Genomic DNA, 22,915 nt, shown 5'->3' with positions numbered 1-22,915 from the left:
CCTTCTGGCAGCATTTAATAAATCAAACGGCAATAGCAACGAAAGGTTCCGCTAGGTGGGATCCGCGTTCCGCTTGGAACCCTCGTGCAGTGGGGCATCGTGGTTCTATGAACGTTGTAGTAGGGGACCTCGGTTCACGCGCGTCTCCGCCGTACGGCAGCGCTGGCATGGATACACCCGACTTGGGGAAGTAGAACGCGGTTAATTTAAATTGACCCGAGCAAACCTCTACCGTGTTGTCTTGGGAGGAACGAGACGGGAGAGAAACAGCATGAGAGGTGAGCGGGAAACAGAAGGGAGGCCTTTACTTGGCAGGGGCGCCAGTCGACTATCGTCTTTCGGCGACATTCGCAACGAAAGGAGCAGATACGCGGCCATTTTTTTTCGTTCACTTCACTCATCATCATCATCGTCGGAGAAAGTTGGGTTTCCCGCAGTGCGTTTTCGACGTCACATACGTCATCAGCGAGACGTAGAAAGCTTCGCTTTAAAAGGTGGGGTAGTTCGCGGCTATGCGGCTGCACTAATTTCGGCTAACGCGACTGCTTGCGTGTCGAGCTTTTCTGACGACCGCAAAAAGGAGCCAGTGAAATGGGAAATTTGGTACCCGTATTTCAGGGGTTACTTCAGGGAGGTGGGGGGAGGGGGGTGGTAGGTATGTTGATTGATTGTAAGGTTTAACGCTCCGATGCAACGCAGGCGATGAGGCGCGCCGTAGTGGAGGGCTCCGGATTAATTTTGACCACCTGGGGATCTTTACCGTGCGCCGAAATCTCGTACACACGGCCGTTTTTGCTTTTCGCCTCCATCAGGAAAGCGGCCGCCGCGGCCGGGAATCGATTCCGAGTCCTCGTGCTCAGCAGCGCAACGCCTTAGCCACTGAGCCACTGCGGCGGGTGGGTAGGTATGTAATGGGGGACGTTACCCGTACTTGACCACTCGAAAAGGCATCACTCTGCCTACAGTGGTTCGAAGAGTTAACGAGAAACTGCTACTACGCGTGAGCTATTATCTCGGAATGATTGCTCCAATTGATGACTGGGGTCTGCCCTAGCCGTGCAATCCGCTTGTGTGTCAACGAACTGAATTTGCTTCACCCGCGCACTCTTCCCTCCCTACTTCTTCGATTTTAAAGCGACAGCTTTCCTGGCGGGACCGATGACGTCCTGCGTAAAAATTAATGCATTTCCCCATAGACCGGTTGGTCGACCGAGAAGCTCTGATAACATCTCTGCACACTCAGTGCGTGCGTGAAGCCGGGCTTCCATTGTGTGAAAACTGTTACTTGAAAATCGCGATCACGAAGGACTAGAGTAGTATACGTTTCATCTCATAAACCACGTATCGGCATACATTTAGACCGTTCGTAGATGCGTTTACTTATTGTGCGAAAAATCGTCGCACGGGTTCGTTTTTTGTTCGCTATTTGGCGCTTTGAAGGTTTGACAATCAATTAATTGTACGCAATTTGAGCCAGTTTTGGCTCACTTTTGATTTGAGAAAGCTTTCGCTCTTTTTTCAACTTTCTCTAGGTGGTAGTTCTGTAGGTAGATGGTAGTTTTTTTTTTTAAGTTTCAAGGCTTTGGTAAAATGTGATGGGCCACAATGAATTCATAAAAGCTTAAGTGTAGAGGTAGACTGAAATGTTTTGTGCCGAAATCTGTTCAAAACACCGTTCGTTCTTGTCACGAAATATTTTGCTTTGATTTTTTTTTTGTATCAAAAGTTTCGCGTAGCCTAGAGAATTTCGACATGTACACACTTTTGCAAAGTGGGTGAAGTAGAACAAGAATGCGAATCGCACATGAAGCAGTTAGAACCAAGGGTGGCTAGTATTTCCGGTTCGCGCGGCTTCGCTGTGTACGGCTTTACGGTGTTTGGTGGAAGGGTCTTGCCAATACTAGAATCAGGGTGGGCGACGCTTGCTGTGGGTGGGGCAGTTCTGCGCGTGCGCGGACTCTCGCCTTTTTTCGCCGCTGGTCACCGTGTTGGGGCGCTGGCGTATACCCGTTGGGTGAGGCTCGCGGGTGTTGGATTTCCGGAGGTTCTTGCATTGAGCGCCACTTGTATAGTCCCTAAAGTTGTCGTTCCTCCCTAGTATACCTGCTTGCGGAGAAGTGTCCTTCACCGCCTTACGGCTGTCTCGCCCTGCACTTCTGTCTTGAAGTATAGGTTGCAAACCTGAGTGTGATGTCGATAATTCACCCACCTTTCCCACCGCCCTCCGAATCCTGCCTCCTGTTCCCACCCTCCCTCTTTCCCCCCACCCCCTCCTAGTATTTCCCTCTCTTCTATTCCTCTGCGCTTCTCCTTTTGCAACCTCCCTCAACACCTTTCTCCCTTCATATTCTCTCCCACTTTCCTCTCTATCCCGTGCCCGCATCTCCCCTCCCCTCATGTTTTCGCTTTGCCTGTTCCCAGAGCGGCGTTCTCGTTATTCCCCTCTCATTTCCCCCCTTCCCACGTGACTTACCAGTCACCCGGCGGGTGGGTAACCCACGAGTGTGAGCGCGCTCACCGATAACATCGCTGGCTTATTGGGATGACAGGGACACACGTTTCGTGTTTAAGTAACCCGCGAAAGACTGCCGTCTTCGAATTGCGCCGAAGTCGTGCAAAGGAGCCCTGATAAGCGCCGTGCGCCATCGGTAGGATGAAGTCGCATCTCAATAGCACTTGCGCGAAATCTTGCCCAAGCGCTGGGTGTAAAGTTTTGAGGGACTGCTGTTGTCGTCGTGGTTGCTATTGCAAGCGGACACGCTAGTATCAAGGAGCGGTCCACTGCAAAGCCCCCCCCCCCCCCCCCCCCCCCCCCCCCCCCCCCCCCCCCCCAAAAAAAATGGGACCAAGAATGCGACGAAGCCCGTTCGGCAGGAGCAACTTTGGAACCACGGGTGCCCCAAGGTAATGACCGTGTAGCTCCACAGGGTAAAGATTACCAAGGCGTTGGACTGGGCTAGTTGGTACATGTTTGAATGGAATAAAAACCAGTGGAAAACACAGGACACACAAGAAAACGACGGGACAAGCTTGTCCCGTCGTTTTCTTTTGTGTCCTGTGTTTTTCGCTGGTTTTTATTCCATTCAAACAGGGTAAAGGTTGTGGGTGGGTACGCGCGGTGTGCATTGCGAGATAACGGACCGGCCGGGTTTTAGTATCGAACGCGGTGTGCATTCCACGAAGCCCTTTCTTTCACCTCTCTCTCCTTTCATATTCCACGCACCGCTCAATATGCAGACTCTTCTCATCTTTATCGGTCCAAGGTTTCTCCACTCGCCCATTCATTTTCGGCTCCGCGGAGCCGGTCGTCCGTGGAGATCGGCCGTCTTTAATTGCTTCCGCTTGAGCGCCTTCCATTCCCAATTTAGTTTATATTTTCCGGCAGCTACTGCGACGGCGAAGGTGGAAGCAGTTCGACTGAACACTCTCAAGGGCGAAATTAAGATCGCCGTAGACCCTATCCGGCTGTTTGGCGACAGCCCGTCGACGGCGACGTAATTTCGTGTTCTTCGTAGAAAATTGCAGCCTCGACCTGCTCTTACTTTTTTCTCGGTTGGTGGGAAGCTTTGATCTTGTGTGTTAATGTTGGCAGTGTTCAGTGTTCTGGGAAAGCTTTTAGACGCCGGGTTTCTTGAAAAATGGTTCGAGAGCGTTGGAGACTTTTAAAAAGCTGTGCCAATAGCTGCGGCCTTGGAGAATATTTTATGGCTCTGTGCGCTCGAATCTCTTAGCAGGGCACTTACTGAACGGTGCTTAACTTGCAGGTGAGTTTCGTAGCGCTTTGAGTACTTTTTTTCGGAAATTAGTCTGCGTCATAGGGCTAAGTTTTGCGCTGACTCATTGCCAATACAGTGCTGCCCGAAAAGCAGAAATAAATGTACGCCGTCCAGCTCTGCGAAAGTGTATATCCGGCGAAGCTGTTGTAAACCATGACTTCGTGTAGCGCAAAAAGAAAAAAATAATAAACAGACAAGGACAGAGGGAAGCGACTGGCACAAGCGCTAGCCCGAACCCAAACTCTTGTAAAACCACTACACATGCTGAAGGGGGAATATATGAAATGTTCCTCGTCTCGGCGGGCTTGTTTCTTGCACCCGGCTTCTCTGGCGGCAAATGCCGGGTCCTGACGCATGCGCTTGGCGTCTTGGGCGAGAACTGTGGCGTCCTGCCCGGGTTTTTTGTTTACCACACGAAATTTTCCTACCAACGAGATGCTAACAACTGCGCTGTAAAAAAAAAAAAAAAACAAAAAAAAACTGACGCTAATTTGTAGCGTTCGCGCTATTTGCGCCGGCCGCAAATAATAAATCAACGCAAGTGTTGTTGTAAGTGATTCGTTCTGCGTTCTTGCTTGGTCTTCTTTTTCAACATATCTTTTCCATCCATGGACGTGTGCGAACACGTGCAATTAGCACGTGTTCAAGCACAACTTCCAAGCACAACTAGCACAACTTCCAAGTAGTTATTCCTCCTCCTGGCGGGCCTAGCAAGGTCATATTGTTAGTTCAGACTCTGTTAGAGCGTTTAACTATACCCCCCTGGCCGGCGTTTTTTGTTGTTGTTTCAAAAGTACGGCTTTTGTTTTAATTTACGTTTGCGCCACATGATTACAGGGACGAGCCCTTGTCTGTTTTTTTTTTTTTTTCGGCCACCTACGGAGCGAGCCGCCTAAACTTTTTTGACCGCGGAGCTGTTTTAGGGCTTGGCTTGCCGACAGTCTGTCCTGGCATCGTGTCACGCTCCCCTCCGGAGCAGTTTTCTCCACCTCGCAAAAACCGGTTCCCTGTGTAGAAAAAGACTGATAAGGAGGAATAAACATTTAATTGAGCAGTCAATGTTGTTGGGTTGGCCGCCAGGTGGGGGACCTCCTTAGTCCAGGGGTGGTATTCTCGTGTTTTGTCCCTTTTGTGTCCCTTTCAAAAGTGTCCCTTTTGAGCGAGCCCTGATTGGCTAAAAGCAAAGAACCGGACGTGACGTAACGCAAGCGCGGCGGACCTACTGCGTTCAGAGTTACTCGATATGGGAGTTGCGAAACTCCCCATAGGCCCCATGCATCAAAAAGTGGCCCTACGATTGGTCCACTGTTTTGGATCTTGTTTTACAGTGACGCTATCTGTTGGTGACAAAGTAAAATATACAACTTGCTTCGCCGCTCGACGACCTGGGCGAAAAATGGTGTTTGAGTGTTTACGTAAATCTGTTATGCCAAAGGAGCCCAATGTGTTCAACTACGCAAGTGTTTTACATACATACGAAGCAAGGGTAGCAAAAAGAATTGCGACCGTGGGGTCAACCGTCGCTTGCGCACTGTCGTCTGCTGCGCGTCGCGTCCTCTTCGGTCTTCTGGCGGCAAAAAAAATTATTAGTCGCCTCTACGGCTTTATGCAATCTGATAATGGTTATTTGGAGCCGCTTGATCGGCTGGTGGATTAGTTTTGGCATACAATGTGCTGTAGGCCGAACGATAACTGCAAATCTAGTACTTCAGGTCGGACCTATGTTGTGCTGGAGTGCCCGCACAAGCGCTAATTTGTCGAGGCAGTTGCGCGGACGCAGAAACAATCGCAACCTAAAAACCGGAGTTACGGTAGCAATGAATGACTTATGAAAGCACAAAAATAAAGAATTATGCACTTTAAAACAAAATTTAACGTTAAATTTTCCGTTTGAATAATTCGCTTGTTTTTTGGATAGTGCGTGCGGCGGCCACAGTGGCGCCACCGTACGCACGATCCAAAGAAGGAAGGGGGGGCGGGGGTTCCAGGTGCGGGCCGTTTCTTGAGGCGGAGTTTCGCAACTGCCTACATCGAAGAGCTCTGACTGCGTTCGACCGCGGCTTCTTCGAACAGGCGATTTGAATTTCAAACAGACGGTTTTTGGAAGCAGTCATGAATGCGCCGATTACCACCTTGTTGGCTCGCCGACGGAACAAGCGGTCGAGAAGCAATGTAGACACGTTCGATATACCCCGAGAAGCATTCCGCCAGCATTTCCGCCTCTCAAAGAGGACTGTGCGGTGGCTGTGCGACGAGCTCCGGCACGAACTTGGTCGGCAGGCGCGCGAGCTCAGCGTCGAGGAGCAAGTGTTATGCGCCCTTCGTTTCTTCGCTACCGGTGGCTTTCGGTCAGCGGTCGGTAACGAAGGAACGATGTCGTTGTCGCAGCCATCCGTGAGCTTGTGCATCTACGCCGCCGCTACCACACAGTGAAATAAAGGATTGTCTGCGAGCTAGCTAATGGTTAGCAGCAGAGTTACTTGATATAGGAGTTGCGAAACTCCCCATAGGCCCCATGTATGAAAAAGTGGCCCTAAGATTGGTCCATTGCTTTGGATCTTATTTTACAGTGGCGCCATCTTTTGGTGACAAAATAAACTATAAGAACTTGATTCGCCGCTCGATGACCTGGGCGAAAAATGGTATTTGAGTGCTTCCGTAAATTTGTTATGCCAAAGGAACCCAGTGTGTTGAACTATGCAAGTGTTTTATATACATACGGAGAAAAAGTAGTAAAAAGAAATGCGACCATGGGGTAAACCGTCGCTTACGCACTGTCGTCTGCTGCGCGTCCTCTTCGGTCTTCTGGCGGGAAAAAAATAAATAAGTCGCTTCGACGGCTTCATGCCAGCTGAAACTGATTATTTAGAGCCGCTTGATCGGCTACTAGATTACTTTGGCATACAATGAGCTGTAGGCCAAACGATAACTACAAATTTGGTACTTCAGTTCGGCCCTATGTTGTGCCGGAGTGCCCGCACAAGCGCCAATTGGTCGAGGCAGATGCGCGGACGCAGAAACAATCGCCACCTAAAAACCGAAGTTAAGATAGCAATGAATAACTTATGAAAGCACAAAAATAAGGAATTATGCACTTTAATACCAGATTTAACGTTAAATTGTCAGTTTGACTAATTAGTTTGTTTTTTGGATAGTGCATGCGGCGGCCGTAGTGGCGCCACGATACGCACGATCCAAAGCAGGGGGGGGGGTCCAGGTGTGGGCCGTTTTTTGAGGCGGAGTTTCGCAACTGCCTACATTGAAGAGCTCTGAACGGTTAGCAGGGGCTTGGAATAAACGATCGTCTGCGAGTTAATAGCTGTCGAGCAGACGACCAAAATTACACAAGCACTCGGCATGGCCTTTATAACCTTTTATTGGTGCTTTACGCATACACATACCAGCTTAACGTTCGTAGGCTTCACGCGAAACAGGTAAGTCGTTAAGAAACGAAAATCCCCCCCCCCCCATCACACATTTTTCACTCGTAGAGCGCCACGAAAATGTCAACGACGACGGCGTAACGCATTATTTGAAGGTTCTTGGAACAGCCCCCGTCAGCATGCCGCTAGAGCGTGTATGCCAAAATACGTAACGGGAGGGTTATCTTGATGCACGGGCATTGTCACCGACCCCAAAACGGAGTCCAAGGGCAAAAAACGGAGCAGCCATAGCATTGTTTACACTTCACAGTCGCAGGAAACAGCTGGCTGCAGCTGGCATTTTTGGACGTTGGTCCCCTAGCGGTGAAAATTTTCAACGTCGTATCAAAAAAAACCTCATCGCGTTTAGATTTGCGAAATACGTTCCAATAAACGCATAAAAGATTGTCTGCGATGGTTTCAGTTATTTAAATGCGTTTGCAAGAACAGTTACGGCATTATCTAAGGCCCACTGCTTAACCGGAAGTACGTCACGGGGAAAGGGACGCAAATGGGGTGTTTTTAAAAGGGACAGTTAAAATACCGGCCCAGGAAGCCCTGCGTCTTTGCGGCCTGCCTCGCGCGGTCTAAAAACTGATTAAAAAACTGTGGTTGATTCCTCCGTCATAGGAATCGGTAAAACACAAAAGTGAAATGTGCAGCGAAATCTGCAGCTTGAGCATGATTTGCGGGTCGGCGGCTGTCTTGTGGGTGTGCTTAGAGAGCGACGTCCTGCTGGCGGGTCGCTTCGGCAAAGGTGTTCTGGCGTCATTTCCGTGCCGGATATGACGTCAATGAAACCTTGGTGTATCCCGGCATAAAACACTCTCGTGTAAAAATATAAAACCCGAAAACGAACCCCAAGTATAACGTACTCTTTAGTACTAAAGGTTGCTTCCCGGCAAGAAGACCCTGTGTGCAGGGGTTAACCCTTTACAGGCCGCTTGCTTCGTTGTACTGGCATCACTTCCGTGACGGATATGACGTGGGTGAAATCTTCGTGAATCCCGGAATAACACTGGCGTGTTAAAATACGACCAGGTCCTAGGGCTTTCATATTTTTACGAATTGTCTCTAATTGCCTCTAAAAGAATGTCTTTCCAGCGAGGCATATGTGTTTAGAGGTGAAGCCAACTTTAATGACGCAGAAGTAACCTTGGTTTTTGTAAGCTGTCTTTCCCACATTGCCTGTTGCGCAGTGAAGCATGGTGATCTACGGATGGATTGCGATTATGGAGAGCGACCCCGAATCAAATTATATGACACTTACCCGCCAAGACGACTCTACCATTACGCCGAGTTCCATTCACTTTTCACAATTAGTTGGCAGTGAAGTTGTAAACGTCACGGCATTACTGTCTTCTGTCAATACGTGGCCGTCCACGGAGGCAGCAAGGTTACAGAAAACGGCTGCAACTGTTGCCTTAGCGGAACTATCCGGAAAGCAATTGTACGACGCTTACAATGCGCACAGGAAAGAAGCCGAAGCTGAGCGTAGTCACCGTAAAGGCAGCCCACAGCTCCGCTGTTTTCGGTAAATGGCACACTGGGTGGAACTGGGTTTGCACTTTTCGTTTTACCTTGGGGGTCGTGCGCGTCCGCCCAACAAAGCGAGAGCACGTGGAACGTAACTGTTTTAGGGGCGAAGCTCCTCTTGCTCGATTGATTGATTGTGGGGTCTAACGCGCCGACGCAACGCAGGCGATAAGGCGCGCCGTAGTGGAGGGCTCCGGATTCATTTTGACCACCTGGGGATCTTTAACGTGCGCCGAAATCTCGTACACACGGGCGTTTTTGCTTTTCGCCTCCATCAGAAAAGCGGCCTCCGCGGCCGGGAATCGAACCCGCGACCTCGTGCTCAGCAGCGCAACGCCTTAGCCACTGAGCCACCGCGGCGGGTGCTCCTCTTGCTCGAGGCAAGTCCTTTGGCGCGCCGTGTCCACTAGTTCTCGAGGCGACCGCTAGAGGCGCAGCTGTGCAATAGTTCATAGGTTGCCCGATAGATGGCGCGCCGCCGCTCAAGGCGGTGCTGCACACACCTCTACTCCTCTGTCTCCGCTGCTCCGCTGCATACTCGGGCGCGCTCGCTTGTATATAAGTGTATATAGGCGCCGTGCAGTGAACAGAGGGCGACACTGAGCCGCGACACCCAGCGCCGCCATCGGGGAATAAGAAAAACACTGGGTAGGCCACCGCTCGCCAGCGTGCTCGGGTTTCGGTTGCGCTCCTGCTTTGCGGCACCGGATCAAATGTAGTATACGCAATTTTTAAGTTGTATATTAATTAAAAACATACTACAGTAATTCCACCGCACCGGGCTAGGAATAGACTGAAGGACTGAACTGTTGACTACGCGTACGGAGGAGGCGGGCAAGCGACATTGACTTTGCTATGCATAGCCAGAACGCAGGTGGAGCCTTTTGTGCGCACGTTTTCACGTTTCCACATAGTTTTTTCAGTGAATTTGTGTTTCCACTAGAAAGCACAAATTAATTAGCTGTTCACGGCATTGGGAAGAAGCCGTTTTGTTCGCATACTTGAAATCGGACAGCCGTGGTTTCGCGAGTACGGTGCCCGTCTCACAGGATCGATTGCTTGGGCGTAGTGCGGTGTGTACGCTGCGCTACGTGCTAGTAGCATTGAGTTCAAGGTAAGTATAATTACCTTAAATACGGGGGCTCCAGTGTGGATCATGCGGGTGGGAATCATAGAGAACTGCGCACCAAATGGCGGAGATTTTTGATTGATTGTGCGGTTCAACTCGCCGACACCAGACAGGCGATGAGGCGCGCCGTAGCGGAGGGATCGGGATTAATTTTGACAACCTGGGCATCTTTCACGTGGCCAGAATCTCGAACACGCGGGTGTTTTCGCTTTTCGCCTCTATAGGAAAAGCGGCCGCTGCGGCCAGGAAATGAACCTGACGACGATTTTCAATTTCACCGCTTGAATTATTGCCAAACATTCCCAGAATGCGTCTTGCTCCTCGCCGCTGGCAGTTCGTTTCCGCTGGTGCCAGTTCGTCCCACCCCGAGAACACGGAGCGAGCCCGTATCCTTGCTCCGTGCACGAAGTCAATTATCGCCTCAGGAGCGAAAGCCTACAACCTCTGTGCCTTCTGTCTCCTTTTCCGTGAATACATTCACAATGTACACGGGTTTCGCTGCAAGACTACCTCTTCCTTTTTACGGGGTAAGCAGGGCCTCCAAATATTAGAATCATCATAAACTCCGTTTATTTTTTATGGTTCTCTGAAGTTGCTGTTGTGAGCCCCGTTAAAACGAAAGCTGAGTGTTACGTGCCGCATGAATTTTCATTATAAACGCCGCGGAAGACACATGCACAAAGCAGAAAAACCAACCTTCGTGCAAATACTGCCAATGCGCGCGGTATTCGCTAAGAGGGGAAATTTATTGTAAGCTCACGAGTATTAACAGCTGGCAAACCGATATACTTTACTTTGACAGCAGCATGTAATCTGCTTGTTAGTCATCGCCATTGTATTTTCTAAACATTTCACGGAATTGTGCCGCCTGTGAGGCTGTGACCAGCCTTCCCAACTCGGACGATTTAGGGCAGCGAAGGCAGTAGCTTTCCTTCTGTGCTTTGTTTCTTTTTAAAGCATCTCGGTCGATAACACTCCATCCTGTCACCGTTGCAGCATATTCCGCAAACTTGAGCCACTTAAGCGCACCTAACCACTTGATAAACGCCTTTGCAAGTGCGCGTGCACAGTGCCTAAAGCAGGCGGCCGGCCAGGACGGTGCGGCTCGGCCTACCCAGTGTTGCGCGGAGGCGCGGTAGATGGCGCTACGCCCGCTCGGCAAACTTGACTGCACGGAGCCTATACAATCACCCCTATAACAACGTGTCGAGTCTTTATATGATGTGTGGGCGAATGTTTCGTGGTTTTACAGATAAGCATTGGAGCTTCGCCTCACTCATAATCATTCACTTCGTGGAGATGGCGGGATTTTTTTTTATATCCCACAGCAAAGGGTTGACCTCACCCGGAACAACGCGTATGTTGTCACGAATAGGACAAACAAAAATAGAGCATTAAGTGCACAAGCTGGACAATTGCGCACAGCGAAGGGTGAAGGCGGCGCGACAAGAAACGGCGGAACGTTCACGGGGGTCCTTCTTCCGGCTCTGTATTCATTCTAGGGTCCGTGGCATGTACCCTGAAGGAGAGGGGCGCCCAATTCCAGAATCACACTCACGGCAATGTACGCAGCCTGTCCCTTAATTAACGCGCCATGGAGGTGAAATAGAACTTGGTTCAGTCTGAGACAAGTAGCCTTTCTTAACTCACTCAGCTCTATCGCCGCCACTAAAGACGGTATTTACCGAGAAAAAAAAAACGCAAAAAATGTAAGATTTTCGAATTTCGCGTGACGCCGACGTATTACGGACAGTGGTGACGTAATCGCTAAAAACAGTAATCCGTGCCTTAACTGGACGTTAGCATTCCAGTGATACAATTACATTGAATTATAGCGGCCGCGCTGCAATCGCCCAATCATGTTTCTTGGCGTTCGGCCGCCGCCAATCGCAGAAGCAAGGCTCCGTGACGTCATAGCAAAGTTGCTATAAAGCGGCCGGGGAGTCGCCATCTGTTTTTCTTACTACATCCGTTATTTGTTTTAAGTTTGCGATTAAATAGGTATCATTGTTTTCGGGACAATTAGCAGCCGTTTTAAGGAGCCCAACGTTAAACTTTGTGTTTATGGCCCCTTTAAAGGTTGCGCTTGTTTATAAAGGCCGACTTGTATGAGCCCACCCGGGCGTTGGTTACTCGCACAAGGTGCGTATAGGGCGCTTTGGTTAATAAAGACAGTTACCCATTTTGGCGATGTCGTGGGCGAGGGTGGGAATGTGGCGAGGGTTTGGTCACAAGTGTGCCCCGACCTCTGTTGCTGCACCTTGTCGAAAGGCTGGTCGGTTTTGTCTGCTAGGAAGTCCTTAATTCAGCTTGTGTTCATCTGTTAGAAGCGCGGGGGCCACTGTGTGCGGCACGTATTTCGGCTTGTCCGGACTCCTATTCAATGGTTCGAATTTCTAGCGAGTCTGTTCCGCTCGCCAAACTCCCACAATAGGCATACGTGAAACCGGCGGTGGAAGAAAATTTCGAAGACGGTCTTGGGCTACTTAAACGCGAAATTTTTGGTCTGGATATATGTTTGTCTGTCCCTCGATTGAGCCTTCCATCCAAAAGTTCCAACTATTCGACGTCAAAGAGAAGTGACATATATGTGTATAGGCAGAACCGTTTGAAACTCCCTAAACTGCCGGAATTGGTCATACGTGTAAGTAAATAACTGGGAGTACCCGCAGTGTTTTACTCGATAGATAGCTTTTTGCGATGGCAAGTGAAAAACAAAGCCTTTGAAACGGCGTAGATATGCTTCAGCAAAAAAAAAAAAAAAGTACGAACTGGTGCGCTCGTGCTGTTCCAGGCAGAACAGGAAAAAAGAATAATTGTCTCAACATATGGGATAGGGAAGTGTGAAGGCGGGGAAATTGAACTGCATTTAACAAACGTGGGTTCAATTCATCGTGAGATTAGGGATGGGGCGGTGTAGAAGAGCGCGACTGCTGAGAGTGGAGAGGGGGGGGGAGTCGCGTGTCAGAAGAAGCTCCGGACGACTATCGTCTTTCGCTGACATTTGCAGCAAAGCAAGAAGATACGCCGCCGTTTTTTTTTTTTTTTTTTGCAGGGCGTGCGCGAAATCGGGGGTAGGCCTGCATTAAGGGGGCAGACTGGTCTTAGAGCTATTATTTTTATTTACCAACCAATTTTAGTAAAACTACACTGCGTTATAGAGTTTTTTGTGCTGGTTTCAAATCTGCCATTAGATGTTTTGTTAGTTGATTATATTTTGAGTTAATGATTAATTGCCATTATTTTGGGTCACAGTTACTAAATAACCACTCCATACAGAATGGCAATTACCACGTGGCTAGGCAGACGAATGACTAAAGAATACAACATAGGAAGAACTTTTTTGATTCAGCTATTTTTGGTCGTTTTGCAACACAATGAACCTCGCTTCTCCCGCACTCTGCCAGAAATGGCTCGCAGGTGGTGCCAATTGAACACAATAATAATTTTCCAAAGCCTCCACTTTAAAAATTTGTTTCTGACATTGTATTCTCCACACATTTCGGTATCAGAAGCAAAAAGAATTACAGTTGTACCTGCTCTGGGGGCTGAGATATCTGAGGACGAAATGCTAGCTTTGCATTGCAAGAAAAGTGCCATTTCACCATCGAATTCTGTGCTAACTGAGCTGTACAGTCCACTTTAAAATGCTATTATAATATAATAACAACAAAATATGGTGCCTTTTGATGAGGAAATTTACAGACTGATAGAAAAATGGCCGTGGAGGCCGAAGATGACATTTTTCAGAAAACGCTTTTTTTGACCGTTTTTCGGCCCCGAAGACCCAACTTCCCCCTTAAGGGTCGCGTCAACGCATTTGCTACTTAATTGCATCGTTTATTTAGGGCGCCACACACAAGGAACTTCTCCTGCCGGTTCATATATCGCGCTAGTTGTGATAGTGAAGGGGGACTGGGCAGATTGCCTACTTAAAGAATTCGAAAAAAAAAGGTCTGTTTTGATTAGACTGAATTGTATTTTTGGAGGCGTTGGCGTATACATGGACTTGCTGCTGACCGCTTCTAAACCCGGTTTCGGCTTTGAAACCGATTGCAACGCGCACACAAATTATATGGTTACTTTTAGCAGAAAAAGGTGCGCGTTAGAATCATGCAAATGCTCTACTGACGTTTAATTGTGTTGGATTGGCTATTTCACGAATTCAGTCGAGTCCCCTTCTACACTGCGATCTCATTCCACGTCGGAATTATACCACATTTGTAGCCTAGCGAAGTTTTCCTAATAAGCGGTCCCCAAACAGTTGCGAATAATTTAGTTTGCCGCCAGCCGCCGGATTCCTCGGCCGCGGAATTCTTTGAAGCCGAAGAAACCGCTTGTGATGCAGTTCTCTTTTGTTTCGATGCCACTTAAAGACAGCTACGCGCTCTCGATCCGGTACCGGACTGTGCAATCCGAGTAATTGTGCTCTCTTCTTTTTCCCAGCAGCTTCAGTTGCGGTGGCGCGAAGCTCAAGCCGTGCCTGGTGAGCAAATTGGACGACGAGGAAGGTGACAGGCCGGAGTGCGCTGCAGCCGCCCGGATCAAGTGAGTACACTCTCAGATCCTTTTCTATTTTTTCAGGATGTCCTTCTTCAATTAAGCAGAAAAACTGAGTTTTAGCGGACCGGAAAATAAAATTTCAGGACGATTACGACACTCCCTAATGCGAAATTTGAGCGCAGCGCAAACTGCAGTCTTCTCGGTGAGGGCGCATATAGCTGCTCCGTTTCAAGAAGTGATCGCGTGATCAGCGAACGCACGACGGCGCGCGCTACTGTGCCGTTATCTCGCAGTGCGCCGCCGCCGCCGAGCATATTGCTGTAAATCGTGTTTGAGCCTCCCGCGCAAATGTCACGTGGTTCGGATGAGTATTGGAATGAGGAGGCCGACGAAAGGCCGATGTACGTGCAGCACGCAGTGCGCAATGGGCTTCTGTGCTTTTACAAGAGGCTTACTTCCATTGCTGCCTATTTGCGTCTCCTTTCTCGGGAACCAGTAGGCGCCGAGGCGCGGTTTTCACGCACGTTTCTCGCACGTCCTCGGCATACCGCCCTCCCCCTCACACCTTCGCCATACTTTCCTCCTTCGTTTTAAATGCAGAGCATTTCAGTAACTCACGATGTCACCCGCGTTGACGTCCGTAGTCGTAGTCCTCACCCCTCCCCCTACACTATATAAAAAAAATATTATCCGGCGCCCGGTTTCGATCCCTCGACCCTGCGGGCGGAACGCAATGTACATGGTGCTCTACCCACTGCGCCACAAATCCGACACAGAATGGGAGGCTACGAACGCGCCTTATATCCTTGACTCATTCAAATTACTGCTGACGAGCGCTCTCTCGTCAGCCGTTGCCACAAGTGCAACAATATTAACGTAACGCAAACTACTTAACGTCGTGCGCCCCCGGAAATGCTCTGCATTTGATCGTGCCCCTCGCGAGGAGGATGTTTCACTGCGTCGCCATGCGATCAGTTTGTCATTATAGTTTCCCCCCGCTCCGGTCGGTGTCGCCACGGTTCAAACCACGGCAGGGGAGCTGCGCGGGCGTTCGTTGATCGGCGTGCGTTCCGGGGTGGTGGTTTGATGGTTGTGGCGAGTTCAGTCTGCACTTGTGATTTCTTGAATGGGCTTCCAATGCGTAGTTACAAATGATCTGTTTCTTGTCTTCGGTGTCGCCTTCGTCGCTGGTTTACGCGGTCGGCGACGCCGTCAAACCACCGGAGCGGGCGCTTGAGTGCTGCGCACTGGAACGGCAAACGGCAAGGCGCGTGCGAACAGCCGCGGTGTCTGCCCTTTTGCGCGTGCGCCCTTGCCACTGTCTACTGCTGTGTAGTGTTCGGGGACCGGCTCTTAAAGCTCCCCAATATTAGAGTAATAGCAGAGAAGAGAATCGGTCCCGGCGCGGCACCCCGTACACCTGCGCATGTGCACAACCAGTTTTTCCGTCTTTGCGCAGGCGCACTTGCGCATGTCGCCTACCGGGAATACCGTACCGGAACCGATTCTCCGCTCTGCTATGCGTTCACACGCATTCGAAATAACCGGACCTTCCTAAGTTCCTGCTAATAAAATCGCCATACTGCTGTCGAATGCTTTTGAAAGAGGTCACGAAGTATAGAAGGATGCCTCCTTTTAAAGCCTGCATTAACGATGGTCACAATATTAACGCAGACTTCCGACAACGGAGCTATAGATACTGAGGTTGACAGATGAGAGGGCGCCGAGTGACCACCCGCTTTTTCGACGGGTCCTTGTTACGTCAAAGGAACCGCTTGAGCCAAAACGACCGAGAAACATTACTGTGATATTGCAGTGGTGCCCACATAGTTCCTTTGGATGGTGCCACTGGAATTGTAACGTGCAGCCCACACACTGAGTACACTTAGTATTTCGTTACGTCACTCCTGACGCGGTGTAGGGCGCAATTTGACAATTTCCCAGTGTTTCTTATTTTCGGCTTAAGAACGAGTTTGCATTGAGTTGCGGAAAGCGGGATCTCAGTTTTTTTCAGGGGCGAAGCTCCTTAGGGGCTCGGGCTGTCGGCGTCTCATGTCGTCGTCGTCGTCGTGATCATCTCATGTAGTCATGGTACTTACACACCGGGACACTCGTTTACGCCCTAATTGCGGTAAAACGTAGCGCGTACTGAAAAAACACTGCGACACTCGTTTACGCCTCGCGCTGGAGCGCTTCGTGCTTCAAAACTACGTGACTTTTTCAGCAAAGCTGTATACCTCTACCCCGAACGGTTTTTTTTTTTTTTTTTCGTTGGCAAAAACGCTAAGGCACCAAGAACACACTTGTACACTGCATGCTTCGGCCTTCCGCAGGTTTCACGTAAGTGGAGAACGCCCGGGATGTTATTTTTTGGGGGAAGCGATAGTTGCGGATGGCCGGGAGATTGCAAGCACAGATTCGTAATACCTATAGGACAAAATGCGACCCCGCTGTGGCGTGCCGTCGCGGGGAATGCTGGGAAGTATTTGGTCCTTACTTGGATTTTCTTCCCGCGCTCTTCCTGATGCGCCACTTCGGCGCGCGTAAGGCTTTGCTTTCTTGTGATGCGATGCATGTTTGCGTCACAGCATTTCATTTTGCAAACCGGCTAAAATAACGATGGTGGGGGCCGGGTAACTAGCTTGAGCGCGGAGGAACATGGCGCTGTGCCAAGTCGGGAAGCAAGGGAGCCGTAGAAATAACAGCCGTCAGGAGCAACCGCACAGCAACAAATCTTTTTTCTCGTGAGGGTGTTGCGTGGAGCGCCAAAGAGTTACCGAAATACTTTAAATTTAGTTATTGAGCGTCATTTGGTGGTATTGCGGCAGGTAGGGAAATAGAAGTGCCGTAAACAATGTGACTCAACACAAGAAGGGAACTTGTTTTTAAACTTCGGCCCACATGCAATTGGAACACTAACCGAAGCCTCACTCATCTTCCCCTTCTAATGCATCGGGAGGGGAGGCAACCAAACTCGTTTTTAATTGCGTAACGTTGCTGGCGTGAGGGTAACCACAGACGAAAGAAGTGAAAAGCTCACTCAACCTGCGCTTGAAACGATATGGATTTAGGACGGCTGGTAGGTTTCTGGTGGCTGCATTTCTTGCAGCGAATCAATATATAGCTAGGTTTCTTCACACCTTGTTAAAAAAAATTCAGTGATAAAGCTCCCGAAGCTCCGCGTGACTTGGAATCACGAGGCGCTTCATTGCGAGAAACTTTTCATAGCACAAAGAGTTCCGTAGCACGCGCCTAAACTCGGCACTGGCGAGAAGTGGCAACTAGTCCACGCCAGTACAGCGCAGATGAAGGGTGCGGAATAAAGGAGCAGACAGAATCGGCTAGATCCACCGTCGTCAACTCTCGCATATCACAGCGGAAGGAACGAGCGGCGCCGCAGTTGGGCTGATTTCGTTGAAGACAGATCGAAGCCTTTCAAAGGCGGAAGGGGATCTCGAAGCACTGCATCTCAATCGAACCCTAGTGCTTTCAAATTCACAATAAATGAAAAGTGCCTAGGTGTGTTCTGGGACTTTTCTTCTACGGTGCTTCGCGCACAGACACGGAAATCAGCTGACGAAGGGCGCTGTTATGGATACGAACACTCGAGTCACCAAGCGACAGTGCCGTTACGCAAGCGAATTACTGCCTGCAAGCAAAGCATTGCAAGTAGTACGGGGACGGTGATGTAAGCCACAGGAACGGACCTCCAGCAGTGCGCGAATGAACCTGTGAAGTTCCTGCCGAAATGGCGCGCAAAGCCTGCCGTGGTCATCGAATATTGGTTGGTAACATCGGCGTTTCTGCTAGAAGGAGAGTAGCAATATTAAAACATAGTTCACGCTCCTCGCAAAACATCTCGATTGTTGGCTTGTAATACTCCTATCAGGTGTCGCGCCTTGAGTTCGCTTCAGTGGCCTGAACCCGCTTACAAGAACGAATTTAAAGGCGATCTGTTCCGTTTTTCGACAGTCGCTATCAAAGACTCGACTCTCCCACCGCACTTTCATGTAACAAAATGGCAATGCTGAAATCACAAAGAAAAGCAAAAGAAAAAAATTGTTAGCAGATCTTTGGAACGAAAAAGGCCGCTCGACTTATCGACATTTCTTACTGGTACGACTCTTGCACCTGAACCTACCAAGCAATACCACCCTTTTAAATTTACCTGCTCTTTCGCCCGCACAAAATCTTGCAAATTAATTTTTGCTTCCTCCAACAATATCGGACTGAATCAGTCTCGAACTGCGACATCTGCATCAGTTGATATTTTAGGCTGCAGCCCTTTGGCGGCCGGTGCGTGGATTTCGCTGTGGCGGCGTTTGTCTATGCCCGCGTAACCGAGAGAGCGAACGAAGCAGCGAAGGAAGAAAGAAAACGGAGAGGAGCGTCTGGCGAAAGGTGAGGAGGAGGGCCGCACGTGCGGCTATGGCGTCATCTCCCCTACTGCCTCGTCCTGACACTTTCTCCGTGCGTCGCCGCCAAGGAGCGCCCTCCCCCTGACAACTTCCCCGAACGCTGTTCCGTTCGCCGCTAATCCGAACCACATGACATTTACGCGGGGAGTTCAAACACGATTTGGAACATGCTCCTGCTCCCCCGTGCGTGACTAATCCGAACCACGTGACAGTTGCCCCGGGAGCTTCAAACACAATTTGCAACAACAGGCTCGCCGGTGGCGGTGACGCTCTGCGAGACAGCAGCAGAGTAGCGCGCGCCGTCGTGCGTTCGCTTAATACGCGATCACTTCCTGAGACGCAGCAGATATGCGCCCCGACCGAGAAGACAACAGTTCGCGCTGCGCACAAATATCGCATCAGGGAGTGTAGTAATCGTCAGTGCATCTTTTTCAATTACTTTCTCTTGGGTTTCTTTTTTCTAAGACCAAATGATGCGTAATTGGGTTCTTGCTGACATGCACCATAATCATTTTTTGACTTAATAATTAGTTTTTAACTATAATATTGTCTAAATAAATAAAAAAGACGTCTGGGCTGCGGGTGCGACACCGGTAGGCCAACCAAGTGAGTAATACACCTTCGTAAGCGTCGAAATAGCGGGAAGGTGAGGGGGGGGGGGGGGCGGGGGAGTTGTCGTCGCAGCCAGTGATACGACACGTGTGCGCCACGCCAAAACACGCGCGCCGTCGCAAGCGCACGCAAAACAAGCGGAGCGCTAATTGCGATGCGAAAGATCAAAGCGGCTCGTCGAAGCTGCGCGCAAAGCTCTGCAGTCCACAAACCAAGATCGGCCACTACGCAAAGCAAGGTTCGAAATGACCGCGCGTGGCAGCGGAATGGTAATGCGTACCACAGGTACAAGTGCACCGGCACGTGTAACAAGGAAGCAGTGCGCAAAGCCGAGTAACGAAGTCTATCGAAACTGGGATGGGCGAAAGAATCGAGCCATGTCGCTGCCCGTCTGCCGAAGCAGAAGAGTAATAATCGCCCCCTGAAGGAATTAGCCGCCATAAGCGAAGCTTGCGTGCGTATCGCTTTTGAAACCCGCCGCGGTGGCTCAGTGGCTAAGGCGTTGCGCTGCTGAGCACGAGGACGCGGGTTCGATTCCCGGCCGCGGCGGCCGCTTTTCTGATGGAGGCGAAAAGCAAAAACGCCCGTGTGTACGAGATTTCGGCGCACGGTAAAGATCCCCAGGTGGTCAAAAATAATCCGGAGCCCTCCACTACGGCGCGCCTCATCGCCTGCGTTGCGTCGGCGCGTTAAACCCCACAATCAATCAATCAATCAATCAATCAATCAATCAATCAATCATCGCTTTTGAAAACGTCGCACGTGGCCTCAAAATGGCAATCTATGAATGCGCATGCCGGAGGATCGCACGGAATAATAAGGTGGAGGCGAATCAAGTGGGTGGCGTGTCTTTTGACGCGTCTCAAGCAGCGGTGGAGCGTTAGTTAGATGGATGTGACCAAATCGCCTTAAAAAAGTTTGGCTACTGAATGGTTGAGTTCAGTATGGAGCTTGCGCGGTAGCTCACGTACTGTGGCCTAGCCGGCGCGCCATCAATGGCGAGAATAAGCGGCCACGCGCCGACGAAGCAGCCGTTAAAACTTCACCCAGTCACGTGGGGCCGCAGCTGCGACACCTTTCCCCAGCGGATCACGTGACGTCTGTCCGGCGGTTCAAGTTCATTGCGACGCGAAGATCGATCTTACGAGACATAACGTAGTAGAGCTTCCATTTTAAAAGTCTTGAAATTGTTCTATATGGACCGCCAAGCCATCGACGGGGTAAAGCTCGACGCTCACGAAGCCGTCTTATTTTCTATAAACTGCTGATGCAATGTTGCAGGCGCACGAAGCACTGTCGTCGTTGTCGTAAAAGGTGTGGCAACATCTTTTGTGCCGCGAGTACGCTCCCTGTTCGAGATTATGAATGTAACTTCGAAAGTGTGCGTATAATTGGCGAAATTAAACACGCGACACATTGGCCGTAGACGCCCTTGCGCCATTAACACCATACTGCAACTACTACTGGAACCATACACGCGACGAAATGACTTCGTTGCGGGTTAAAGTAAACTACAGCTAATGTACAATCGGCTATACTCGGTTACAACTCAAGAACGGCACCACCTCATGTAGTGTATCACTCCGCCAAAGCGCCGGACCCGTGACGTCAGTGCGCGCGCGATTTTGAAAGGGGTTTGCTATGAATGCGTGATATCGTCTGCCTTGTCTCACGCAGTTTGTTTGTCGTCACTGGAGTCGTTTATAAGCATATTAAGTCCAAAAAATCACGGGAACGGCTCACGCCATGTTCAAAATATTCCCAGTAACGCCCTACTTGCGCCGCGCGGAGAAACATCCGGCTACGGTGATAAGGCACAGCGGCAACTTCTGGTGCCGTTCTTAAGTTGTCACCGAGTATAGCCAGAGTTTCCCCAGCTGTGAATGAGTTTTCCGATAAACGGCGGCCGCCATACGAATTGATTCTGGTTACATGTCGGGAATGAACATGCGACGCCAAAGCTTGGACGCTGCAGAGTCGAGCCTTTCTGTCTACAGTAATGGACAAATGAAAAATCGAACGCGAAAATATCAAGCAGAGCACGCGAAATAGAGTAATTTGATTCCTAGCGGTCACGTAATGACGTGGTTGGGGCATATTTGGGAAATTACTCGTACAAACTTATCTTGAACAAACGTTGCTGCTGTTCTGGAGTGATGCGACAGTTTGGCTTGCGTACGGGAACTGGGCTATTAGTGTCTTCCCGTTCATATCTGCGCTCTCGCATTTTGTGTGTCCACAACTATACGTATGCGAACGACTCACATGTGTGACCCATGAAGGGCACTTAAGTCATTTTCGTAAGGGCCGTGGTAATTCCCATTACATTCTGCGCAGCAACAACGCTCAGAGTGGAGGAAGTTACCTTACGTGGGCGCGATCTTCTTTCTTTTTAGGTGCGGAGTACCTATAGGACCGCACAATGTTCGTCCGCGTCCGTGCGCATAGCATTTACAATCGCAAGAAATCACACAGGCACCCGCAGGATTCGAGTCTGTGTCTGGTTGACCAGACAGAGTTAGTGTCAGTCGTTTACCCATTGGGCTACGACCGTGAGTTAGTACCCGAGGGTCAAACGGCTTACTCCTTCGCCTGGTGCGGAGTACCTTAGGACCTCCCAATGTCCGTCTGCGTCCATCCGTGCGCACACTACCGTCAAGCGAAAGTCAAGCGAAATTCGATTTGAGCCGTGAGTTGCAGTTTCATTTGGTGCAACTCACTGCTCAAATCGAATGGCGGTCGGGGCGCAAATCGGATGTCACTCGGTGCGCAACTTGGATGTCATTTGGAGTCCTTGTACTCCGCACCCTTGCCATCATCCACGGAGTGGAGATGCTGCCATTTTTCTTTTTTTTTAGCCAGTTCGGGGCCGCACGTTGTTCAGCCGAAATAATAACGAGCGCGCTCACCGCGAACCCATAATTCGCCTCTTTGACAACCCCACTGCGCATGCGCATTCACCTAGCGGCCAAGTCCCTAAGCAGTCCGGCAGGGGCACGGCCGGGCTGGAGGAGCGGCGGGCGCGCACTTGCGCGCTCGCCGCTGCTCCAGTCCGGCCGTGGCAGGGGCAGCAGACGACATTCGCCACAGCTCCCGCGCAAGCAGAAAGGGGTCGTGGTTGTATTTACATCGTTTGATTTTTTGTGTGTGCTCGTTGTGCGCGGAACAATGCCCACAACTTGTGCTGCGTTCTGCTGCAACTCGGAGTGCCGAAAAGGGAACGGTGCCGGCTTCTATCGCTTCCCGTCGGCCGCACGCGATCGGCTACGGCGGCTTGCGTTGCTCGGGTCGCCTCGGGTGATGGGAACTTTGTAGCATCCTGGCGGATATTTGATCGCCCCTATCTGTGCAACTGCGAATGGCAATCCGTAACACAACTTTTCACCACACTATCATCCCCTTTCTCGCATGTGGAACTTTATGTAAGCTATAAATGCCGTTTGAGCGATCGGTGACCAAGACATCTGCGTAGCGTGTTTCGATGCTTCCGCGCAGGTATCGCCATCTCTCGGCCGCTCG

General features: G+C 50.2%; 1 protein-coding gene across 2 annotated transcripts in view; it reads left to right on the top strand.

The window, feature by feature from the left end:
* Nucleotides 1-22,915, top strand: part of LOC144141162 (BTB/POZ domain-containing protein KCTD20-like) — a 129,566-nt gene that overhangs the window by 51,516 nt on the left and 55,135 nt on the right. The window contains exon 3 of one of the 2 annotated variants that reach the window (XM_077672708.1): nucleotides 14,313-14,411. In XM_077672708.1, the coding sequence (XP_077528834.1) occupies nucleotides 14,313-14,411 (99 nt within the window). Of the gene's footprint in view, nucleotides 1-14,309; nucleotides 14,412-22,915 lie in introns of both variants that reach the window. The other variant, XM_077672707.1, reaches the window with a different exon arrangement.

The sequence above is a fragment of the Haemaphysalis longicornis genome, unplaced genomic scaffold, assembly GCF_048455015.1.
Source record: "Haemaphysalis longicornis isolate Haplotype H1 unplaced genomic scaffold, Haemaphysalis longicornis Haplotype H1 scaffold_6, whole genome shotgun sequence".
Lineage (NCBI taxonomy): Eukaryota > Metazoa > Arthropoda > Arachnida > Ixodida > Ixodidae > Haemaphysalis > Haemaphysalis longicornis.
This window is presented reverse-complemented; position numbering and strand designations above follow the sequence as displayed.